General features: G+C 40.4%; 1 protein-coding gene across 1 annotated transcript; it reads left to right on the top strand.

Moving 5' to 3' along the window:
• The first annotated feature begins 11,172 nt into the window (after positions 1 to 11,172).
• Positions 11,173 to 11,391, top strand: LOC102282544 (small proline-rich protein 2E). Its single transcript, XM_070363309.1, has one exon. The coding sequence runs from the start codon at positions 11,173 to 11,175 to the stop codon at positions 11,389 to 11,391; it is 219 nt and encodes a 72-aa protein (XP_070219410.1).
• The last annotated feature ends 344 nt before the right edge of the window (positions 11,392 to 11,735 follow it).

The raw sequence follows: 11,735 nt of genomic DNA, 5'->3' as shown, positions 1-11,735 counted from the left end.
CGTGGTCCACTGCTATGCCCTTGAGGAACCAACCTCCGGATCTTGAACACCTTTCTCCCTTTTGTTTCTCTGTCTTCATTGTGTAGATCTTGCAATGAGTATTTTCTCTCCCTGAGTCACAGCCTCTCTTGTTTGCATCCTAAAAATATGTGCTATGAGGTTTTCCTTACTCTGAACGGTCCTCTGAGCTCTGCGTTCTGCAGAAGGCCTTAGCAGCTTTACTGGTTCTCAGTTGCTTGGGGTTCATCGGAGGGGAGAAGCTGGATTTGAAGAAATACCTCTTTCCCTTTCTACCTCTATTAAAACACCTTTAAGCACACTCCTGGATGTTGGTGTCATTGGCTGACTGTGCCCCATTCTTTGCTGTCCCATAATGAATAGGACTTGCAGTTAGAGAGGAGTTGGTATAGATAACATCTGTCTAATTCTGGTACCCTGGGCTTCTATAGGTGTGTGTGTGTGTGTGATTACATTTAGGGGGCATCCTTGGGATGGCAATAGCTACAGTGTAATAGAAATCAGAGCCTGTCATTCAGGCAGCCATACCTGGAGCAGATTTCTTCTCTGGCAGTGGACTGAGTTCTGCTTGTTCCAAGCCACCTCCAAGCCCATGTGCACTCCCTCCAAGACTCCAGTTTATTCCAAAAAACATCACTCCTAAATGTGTCTCCTTTGCTGTCTTTCAAGTAGGATCATCAGTACTATTCTAGATTCCATACATATGTGTTAATATATGATATTTGTCTTTCACAGTGGGGGAAGGAGAGGGTGGGATGGTGTGAAAGAATAGCATTGAAACATATGCATTATCATATGTAAAATAGATAGCCAGTGGGAGTTCAATGCATGATGCAGGGAACTCAAAGCCAGTGCTCTCTGACAACCTAGAGGGGTGGGGTTGGTGGGGGTGGGGTAGTGAGAGAAGGGTTCAGGAGGGAGGGGACATATGTATACCTAATGTGGATTCATGTTGGTGTATGGCAAAAACCATTACAACATTCTAAAGTAATTGTTCTGTAAAGTAAAAATAAAAAATTTTCAAAAACATCATTCCTACATTCTTGAACCTGATATTCTGGTTTTCTTCACTAGTTTTTACTTTACCCACACAAGGAGGCATTTGATTATAAGCAGCTACATGCTCATATGATCTGACACATGGGCCTCGTGTGATTAACCCTTCTACTCAAGTCCTTCTTTGTCTGCCCCCTTCTAACTATAAATAACAGTAATGATCAGAGGGGTTCTAGTTTCTTGAAGTGATTCTTCTATTTTGATACACTCTGTAAAGGCTTTCTGACTCATATTCTGTTTTTAAATTTTTATTGGAGTATAGTTGATTTGCAATCTTGTGTTTTTTTCAGGTATACAGCAAAGTGAATCATATAACTGATGTGTGTGTGTGTGTGTGTGTGTGTACACTCTTTTTCTAGATTCTTTTCCCATATAGACCATTACGGAGAGGACTGAGTAGATTTCCTTGTGCTATACAGTAGGTCCTTTTCAGTTATCTATTTCATATATAGAACGGACTTAGGGACACAACAGGGAAAGGAGAGGGTGGGACTAACTGAGCGGGTAGCACTGACATCTGTACATTACAGTGTGTAAGATAGGTAACCAAGGGGGAGCTGGTGTACAACACAGGGTGCTCAGCCTGGTGCTCTGTGACAGCCTAGAGGGATAGGACGGAGGGTGGGTGGTGGCAGGGAGGCTCAAGAGGGAGGGGATACGTGTATACTTATGACTGATTCAGCAGAAACCAATATAACATAGTAAAGCAATTATCCTCCACTTAAAAATATATATATTTTTAAAGTAATGTGTATATGTTTATTCCAATCTCCCAATTTAATTCTCCTCGCTCCTTACTCCCAGGTAACCATAAGTTTGTTTTTTACTTCTGTTTTGTAAACAAGTTCATTTGTACCCTTTTTTCAGATTCCACATATAAACAGTATCATATGATATTTGTCCTTTTTTTTTTTTTTTTGTCAGACTTCCTTCACTCAGTTTGAAAATCTCTAGGTCCATTCATGTTGTTGCAAATGACATTATTTCATTCTTTTTATGCTGAGTAATATTCCAATGCATTTATGTACCACATCTTTATCCATTCCTCTGTTGATGGACATTTATATTGCTTCTATGCCTTGGCTATAGTAAATGGTGCTGCAATGAACTTTGGCATGCATGCATCTTTTCAATTTACAGTTTTTTCCAAGTATATGCACAAGGAATGGGACTGCTGAGTCATATCGTGTTTCCATTTCTAGTTTTTTTTTAAGGAACCTCTATACTATTCTCCATAGTGGCTGTACCAATTTACTTTCCCACAAACAGTGCAAGAGGGTTCCCTTCTCTCTACACCCTGTCCAGTATTTATTGTTCGTAGATTTTCTTATGATGGCTGATTTGACCAGTGTGAGATGATAGATTTTGTAGCTTTGTGTCATTGTAGCTTTGATCTGTATTTCTTTAAGTATTAGTGATATTGAGCATCTTTTCATGTGCTCTTTGGCCATTTGTATGTTTTTTTTTTTTTTTGAGAAATATCTATTCAGATCTTCCACCCAATTTTTGATTAGGCTGTTTACTATTTTGATACTGAGTTCTATGAGCTGTTTGTATGTTTTGGAAATTAATGCCATGTTGGTTGCCTCATTTGCAAATATTTCCTCCCATTCTGAGAGTTGTCTTTTCATTTTGTTTATGGTTTCCTTTGCTGAGCAAAGGCTTTTAAGTATATCCCATATGTTTATTTTTGTTTTTATTTTATTACTCTAAGATGCGAGATGAAAAAGACCTTGCCGTGATTTATTCTGTCACATATTCTTGATACATATACATTCCAGAGGTTACAAGGTGATCTTGAACTGTCTTTTTTGTGTTTCCTTCTCCTGATGCCTCCAAAAGTTTTGGAAGGGTGATGATTTTGGCCTGCTACTTTGTTTGCTGAGTCATCTCACTAACTATTCATAAAATTCCACTGCGGCCCATGCTACTTGAACAATGGCCATTTGGATTTCACTTTCCATTAGGTCTGAAGCTTTATGAATGAGTTCAGAGAATTAGGGACACTTCGTTTATAATGATATCCAAGGCCCAATTTGGAGTATACAGGGGTCTGTAACATTTTCTGGAAGCAGCAGCATGCTTCAGGCCTGATTGCCCACAGATTCTATTTATCCCAGAAGAAACATTTGGTCCAATGTCTTAGATGAATTGTGCCTTTACCCATTTGGCAAAATTTGGCTTTAGAGTGAATGCAGCTGCATTGTGTAATGTTTGCACTAGTCCTCTGTATAAATGAGAATGGACAGAGGGGAAGGTATTGCTAGACTGGTATTTCTCTTTGAAGTCTGGACCAGCAGAGTGGCTAGACCTAATGCTCATTCCAAAGTTGGAAAAGTTTAGGTTCAAATCAACGACAAATGGAGAGAAGAAGATACAGTAGCTGAGGACAAAAGAATGAATAAATGGATTGTGCATAGAGGGAAACTCAACATTACCTGGGTTCCTTTAATGCAGCTCAAAGCAAAAAATAACATTGTTTCTTAGCCCAATTACACTAGATTCTCCAGGTAGTCAAAGCTATGGTTTTTCCAGAGTCATATATGATGTCAGAGTTGGACCATAAGAAAGGCTGAGCACCAAATAATTGATGCTTTTGAGTTGTGGTACTAGAGAAGACTCTTGAGAGTCCCTTGAACTGCAAGGAGATTAAACCAGTCAATCCTAAGGAAATAAACCCTGACTATACATTGGAAGGACTGTTGCTGAAGCTGAACTTTTGCCACTTGAAGAACTGACTCATTGGAAAAGATCCTGATGCTAGGAAAGATTGAAGGCAAAAAGAGAATGGGGTAGCAGAGGATGAGACGGTTAGATAGCATTACCAACTCAATGGACATGAGTTTGATCAAACTCTGGGAGATAGTGGAGGACAGAGGAGACTGACATGCTACAGTCCATGGGGTTGCAAAATCAGACACAACTTGCTGACTAAACAGCAACAACAATCAGATACCAAAGAAGGTGAAGCTGTATGTTGACTGAGACCACTCCTGCTTTCGGAATCTTATAAGGTTAAACAGAATTTTTAAAATCTGAGTGGCATCATCTGGAAGACCTTCTGATTCTACAATATGATGAGGAACTGTACCAATGGTTAATGACTGAGCAGAACTGTAATAAAAGGATAGTAAATTTTAACTCATCTTCCAGGATACATATACTCTAAAAATATTATTTGGGATGGAATTTCTGGGAAATACTCCCTACAGGGCAACCTAACAATGTAGCGTATGACTCCCTGCAGGCAGGTCACTATGTAACTATAAACCCTGATGATTGAATGGAAGAAAGGAGTTTTAAATGACAAAATGCAGCAGTTGGTTGGCTGAAAAAAATACAGTCATACAATTATCACCCTTTTTTGTCATGGATGGAAAACTAAGAAACAGAGTTTTTTTAAAGATGGGGTTTTGATGAGATTAAATAAGTAGGCATATTGTGGTGAATCAAATTACCCTGAGGATTGGAGCACTGAGATGAGAGAGCCTATGGAAGTCCTTAGGGCATGAAAGTGAAAGTGAAGTCGCTCAGTCGTGTCCGACTCTTTGCGACCCTGTGGATTGTAGCCCACCATGCTCCTCTGTCCATGGGATTTTACAGGCAAGAGTACTGGAGTGGGTTGCCATTTCCTTCTCCAGAGGATCTTCCTGACCCAGGGATCGAACCCAGGTCTCCTGCATTGTAAGCAAGACGCTTTACCATCTGAGCCACCAGGGAAGTCCTGGTGGGCATACTTAGGCATACTCAGATGAAATCACAGGTAGGTGTGACTACTACTGTCTAATCCTACTAGATGGGTCCCCATATATTGAGTACAAAACATGTATTCTAACTGCATTCAGATAATATATATATAGTGGCAACTGTAATAGTTTACACGAACCATCTGGTGATGATACTGCTTATAGACACCAATCCTGAAGGTGCTATAGTGATGACTGTCTCCCTGGGTGGTCCTGGCCAGTGGTAATCATGGTCAAAATCTCTTCCCTACTGACAGGAGGAATGACAGTTCAGGGAACTGTCTAACTGATGTGATGATGGGTTGATTCAGTGATACTTTATTTGCTGGAGCATAGCTGGTGACTCTGTCACAGATTTCAAGTATCTCCACTTCCTCTTCCTCCTCATTCTCCTATTCTTCCTCCTTTTCCATTTACCAAACCACATCCTTGAAAAATTCCTGATCAAGACAAGGAAAGAATATCTAGGAACATCACGTTAAACATTTAATTGGCAACAATTAGTCAGCACTTATGGAGAAGGCAATGGCACCCCACTCCAGTACTCTTGCCTGGAAAATCCCATGGATGGAGGAGCCTGGTAGGCTGCAGTCCATGGGGTCGCACAGAGTCGGACATGACTGAAGTGACTTAGCAGCAGCAGCAGTCAGCACTTAAAAAAGATAGGAAAGTTCTATTCATTAATGCATAGACAACATGTCAATGCACCAAGTTGGATAGTTAAGAGGTGTACATTGGGGAGCAAAGTGTAATATGGGTCTGGAAAAAGTGTAAAAGGGGTCTGTAAGGTTGAAGGAAAAGATAGAGAATAAACATTAAAATAATTTTTTTTAAAATAACTGTCTTTAGAGACCTAAAACATGTTTGGAAAGAGTAGAAGAAGGCAAATATATCAGATCAGTCCTAAGTTTCTATGCCACCTAGACTTCTATGCCAACTGGATTTCAGAACTTTGGTTCGCTCATCCTTTCTTCCCTCCCACACCTACTCTCAACCACTTATATGTGACAATGTGAGTCTTAAATAGTATCTTACATTTATTTCTGGTTTCGTGAAATTTAAATCTGATATTTCATTATGGAATAAAAAGATTTATTTCCTGATGAAAGAATTTTAAGTACATGACAGTAGTCTAAGGAAATGATGGGGTGACAAGAGATGGATTATCCTGATTTCATTAGAAATGTGTTTCCACATTATACAGTAACATGGACTTCCGTGGTGGCTCAAATGGTGAAGAAACTGTCTGAAAAATCCAGTTTAATCCCTGGGTCAGGAAGGCCCCCTGGAGAAGGAAATGACTCGGTTCAGTCATTCAGTTGTGTCTGACTATTTGTGACCACATGGACTGAAGCAAGCCAGGCTTCCCTGTCCATCACAAGCTCACGGAGCTTGCTCAAACTCATGTCCATTGAGTCGGTGCTTCCATCCAGCCATCTCATCCTCTGTTGTCCCCTTCTCCCTTCAATCTTTCCCAGCACCAGGGTCTTTTACAGTGAGTCAGTGGACTCGAAAGAGTCTTCTCCAACACCACAGGTCAAAAGATTCAATTCTTCAGCGCTCAGCTTTCTTTATAGTCCAACTCTCACATCCATACATGACTACTGGAAAGACCATAGCTTTGACTAGATGGACCTTTGTTGACAAAGTAATGTTTCTGCACTTTAATATGCTCTCTAGGTTGGTCATAGCTTTTCTTCCAAGGAGCAAGCATCTTTTAATTTCATGGCTGCAGTCACCATCTGCAGTGATTTTGGAGCCACCAAAAATAAAGTTTATTACTGTTTCCATTGTTTCCCCATCTATTTTCCATGAAGTGATGGACCAGATGCCATGATCTTCATTTTTTGAATGTTGAGTTTTAAGCCAACATCTTCACTCTTCTCTTTCACCTTCATCAAGAGGCTCTTTATCTCTTCTTTGCTTTCTGCCGTAAGGGTGATGTCATCTGTGTACCTGAGGTCATTGATATTTCTCCCAGCAATTTTGATTCCAGCTTGTGCTTCATCCAGCCAGGCATTTCATATGATATACTCTGCATATAAGTTAAATAAGCAGGGTGACAATATACAACCTTGACGTACTCCTTTTCCTGTTTGGAACCAGTCTGTTGTTCCATGTCCAGTTCTAACTGTTGCTTCTTGACCTGCATACAGATTTCTCAGGAGTCAGATAAGGTGGTCTGGTATTCCCATCTCTTGAAGAATTTTCCACATTTTGTTGTGATTCACACAGTCAAAGTCTTTGGTGTATTCAATAAAGCAGAAGTAGATTTTTTTTTGGAACTCTTTTGCTTTTTTGATGATCCAACGGATATTGGCAATTTGATCTTTGGTTCCTCTGCCTTTTCTAAATCCAGCTTGAACATCTGGAATTTCATGGTTCATGTACTGTTGAAGCCTGGCTTGGAGAATTTTGAGAATTATGTTGCTAGCATGTGAGATGAGTGCAATTGTATGGTAGTTTGAACATTCTCTGGCATTGTCTTTCTTTGGGATTGGAATGAAAGCTGACATTTTCCAGTCCTATGAGTTTTTCAAATTTGCTGGCATAGTGAGTGGAGCACTTTCACAGCATCATCTTTCAGGATTTGAAAAAATAGCTCAACTGGAATTCCATCATCTCCACTAGCTGTGTTTGTAGTGATGCTTCCTAAGGCCTACTTCACTTCACATTCCATGTTGTCTGGCTCTAAGTGAGTGATCACACCATTGTGGTTATCTGGGTCATGAAGATTTTTTTTTGTATAGCTCTTCTGTGTGTTCCTGCCACCTCTTCTTAATATCTTCTGCTTCTATTAGGTCCGTACCATTTCTGTCCTTTATTGTGCTCATCTTTGCATGAAATGTTCCCTTGGTATCTCTAATTTTCTTGAAGAGATCTCTAGTCTTTCCCATTCTATTGTTTTCCTCTATTTCTTTGCATTGATCACTGAGAAAGGCTTTCTTATCTCTCCTTGCTATCCCTTGGAACTCTGCATTCAAATGGATATGTCTTTCCTTTTTTTTCTTTGCCTTTCACTTCCCTCTTCTCAGCTATTTGTAAGCCCTCCTCAGACAACCATTCTGCATTTCTGCATTACTTTTTCTTGGGAATGGTCTTGGTTACTGCCTCCTGTACAATGTTACAAACCTGACCTAAATCAAATCCCTTATGATTATACAGTGGAAGTGACAAAAAGATTCAAGGGATTAGATCTGATGGACAGAGTGCCTGAAGAACTATGTATGGAGGGAATGGCTACCCACTCCAGTCTCCTTGTCTGGAGAATTCAATGGACAGAAAAGCTCTGTGGGCTACAGTCCATGGGGTTGCAAAAGAGTCATACGTGACTGGACGACTAACACTTTCACACTTTCATAGCAACAGAAAGCCAGCATTGTAACTTTATTCCTAGAACAGACAGGGTGCCTAACCAGCCATGGGTTATAATGAAAAACTTCCGTGTCTAATGGGACAATACATAAAAAGGAAAGAACAGAGAAACTATAGAATTGTTGAAAGCTAAATGTCTGAAGGAAATGGCAATCCACTCCAGTGTTCTTGCCTGGGAAATCCCATGGACAGAGGAACCTGGAGGACTATAGTCCATGGGGCCACAAAGAGTTGGACACAACTTAGTGACTAAATAACAAAAATCTCTGAAAAGGCAGAAATGAAATCTTTTGCCAAGGTTGGAAAATGTACTAGGTCATTGTTTCCAGAACTTTAGTTATCTTCTAAATGCTCATTATATTTGTCATAATTACACATCACATGTGTTATGTATTATCAATATCTTTTGCTTTAAATTCACTTTATACTAACTTTTTGAAGTTTTAATTGGATGTAGGCAATCATACACATAAACAGGCAGGTAAAATGTTCAAATTATATACTACAATATAGTAAGAAACACAGAGATAAAAATGAGAAAGAGAGAGAGAGATTATGAAGGTTGGCAAATTCAAAATCTGCAGAACCAAAACCCTAGTGGAAGGCCATCAGGCAGAGGTATTTGTTCTTACCTGGAGGACGACAGCCTTTTCTATTCAGGCTTTCAATGGATGAAATGAAGACTACCCACTTTATAGAGGGCAACCTCCTTTACTCAACCACTGATTTAAGTATTAATCTCATGCAAAACATCTTTAGAGAAATACCCAGAATAACGTTTGATCAAATATCTGGGCACCCTGTGCCAGTCAAGTCAGCCCATATTAACCACCAAATGTAGTGTCCAGCATACTGACAAACTGTGTGAAGAAAGTAGAGCAGGAAATATTTATAAGTTTATTTGACATATATTCCACTTTGACCAATATGGAAAATCTAAAAAGTGGGTTAAAAGTAGGTAAAATTAGTATTAATAATTGAGGAGTCGTGTATGAATGGCAGCTTGTGTTAATGACTAAACTATTAATAAAGTATTTTAACTTTCATATAAAATTACTTGTTTGAATCACATTGCTTATTAGATTAAGTTTCCCAATAATTTCAAAGGGGTAGGAAGCCAGAAAATTTGAACTGTTTTCTGAGCTTTCTTCAAAAGTGGAAGAATTTAAAATGTCAGTTGGGAGACATTCTGTAGAAGAAGATAGTATATCATGTTGGGAATTATGAGCAAATAGCTTACTTTCGGTTACAGGCCTAGGGTCCGAAGTGCCAGAACATCTGAATTATGGTAGGTGATACTAAGCTCCTAGTGAATTCCCTGTGGACAGAGTTGAAACAGAATTATTAAGGTCACTGGAACCTGCTTGATGTCCTTTATTCCAAGGAGAAAAACAGTGAAAGGATGATCCTAGAGGTCACCATTTTACTGAGCAGATCTAAGTGTTATGATGGGATGGCTAGTGAGATGATCTGCAACCTGCCCTCCGTCCATTTTAGAAGAAGAAAGGAGACTTAGATTAGCAGGCTGTTGATCAGGGGAGAAAGCATTATAAGAAGGGCTGGAGGTAAAGAGAAAAGTGTCACCAGGTAGCCAGGTGCTTTGCAACCTAGTATGTACAGCAAAATGGTGACCAGTTCAACTGGAACAAGACAGGAAATTTTATAATTCATGGACAGTGAAAGATAGAAAAGGGTCATATTCCCCAATCAAGAAAGGGAGCTTTTGAGTACAAATTAGAGAACTCTCCAAATCTTCCCTCTATCATAAACCCCTGAAACTGAGAACTAAGGCAGGGACTTTTGAGTCATGAGAACCTAATCCAGTGAGGAGATCCTGGAGCAGGACATTTCCTCTTTTCAGAGTCCCTGTCAAGCCAGTTATGGATGGATTTGCATTTTGGTTGGGAAATGACTGGACCAGTTTTGGCAGCTCCACCTCCCCTTGGTGGGGCAGCAAGCCCAGATAAAAAGGCCCTCTGTTGTACCAGTGCCATCCTCCTGCTACTCAAGTCTTGATAGACTTTGGAGAAACTGGTGAGTCTGATTCTTCAGTTCAAGTTTGTTCTTGGGCTCCAGAATATTGAATTTATGCTGGAGGCAGCAAATTCGGTGGGTCCAAAGTTATGATCAAGTGTTTAATGGTACTTATTGGATGGGAGGCTTTCCCTGGTGGCTCAGATGGCAAAGAATCTGCCTGCGATGTGAGAGACCTGGGTTCCATCCCTGGGTCAGGAAGATCCCCTGGAGAAGGGAACAGCACTCCAGCATTCTTGCCTGGAGAATTCCATAGACAGAGGAACCTGGCAGGCTACAGTTCATGGGGTCACAAAAAGTCAGACACTACTGAGCGAATTTCACTTTCATTGGATGGGAATTTGGGCACAGTGGTATACTGTATTTATTAAGTTTCTGGTACATACTTTGAATTACCCTATTGAACTATAAATTAATAGGAAATCTTTGACATGAAAAGGGAAACAAAAAAGTATTTTTTCTGTTTTTGCATCTTCCTGGTGTCCTTCTGCTGTAATTTCAGAAGCATTTATCTTAAAAGGTATGAGGTCCTGTGTCCCTCCTGATGACCCTTTGTGCTGTACACAAGTTATCCTGTTGGGACCTCATGAGAGATAATAAAGATAAGAATTGCTTGTGAGCTTGCCCAGGATTTTAGAACTTGTGATGCTGTTTTCCTGAAAACAAAATAAAACAAAACAAAACATCACGTGTGTTTTAAACAAAACTATTTTTTTAAAACATTGTATGATAAAGTGAAGACTTTCTCTGGGCTAATGAAGCAATTTTCTAAGGAGGGAGTAGCCAGAAATTTGTTAAAAGAAGTTGAAGAGTTTAAAGGGCATTTGAGATTGGAGAGGTTCTGTCTGATGGTATTACACAATTTTTGCCATGTCCCTCTGTAGGAGTTCCTTGTTGTGAACACTGTTATGTAATTTCTTTCAGATTCTAAGATTCCAGAAAGATGTCTTATCAGCAGCAGCAGTGCAAGCAGCCCTGCCAGCCACCTCCAGTAGTGTGCCCTCCCAAGTGCCCTGAGCCTTGCCCACCTCCAAAGTGCCCTGAGCCCTGCCCACCTCCAAAGTGCCCTGAGCCTTGCCCACCTCCAAAGTGCCAGCAGAAATGCCCTCCTGTGCCACCTTCCCAACAATGCCAGCAGAAGTGCCCACCCAAAAGCAAGTAGAAGCATCAGCTTTTATCTGGATCAGGAAAGGATGAGGACAGTTGACTCACCTAGCTCCACAGCTCCACCTTCATCTTCTCTTTAAAGCCTATCATGGATACAGAAGAAGCTTCTCCACCCTTCAGCTGGCAATATGCCTGTGATGACTCCTCACAGCCAGAGATATTGCCTTCCTGAGGCTGCTGCGCCACTTTCCTCTGGGAGGACAACTGAGAAAGCATCACAGCACTTCAGAGGGAAGAGCAACAGCTCTCCTCCTGGTCACCATCATGGGACTGTCTCCCTGTATTCTGTGTCTGTCACCTGGGGACGGGTTTCTATCAGCTGGGCAATTGTTACTTATC

The sequence above is a fragment of the Bos mutus genome, chromosome 3 (genome assembly GCF_027580195.1).
Source record: "Bos mutus isolate GX-2022 chromosome 3, NWIPB_WYAK_1.1, whole genome shotgun sequence".
In the NCBI taxonomy this organism is placed as follows: Eukaryota; Metazoa; Chordata; class Mammalia; order Artiodactyla; family Bovidae; genus Bos; species Bos mutus.
The sequence above is the reverse complement of the archived record's forward strand: the minus strand, read 5'-3'. Positions and strand labels throughout refer to the sequence as shown.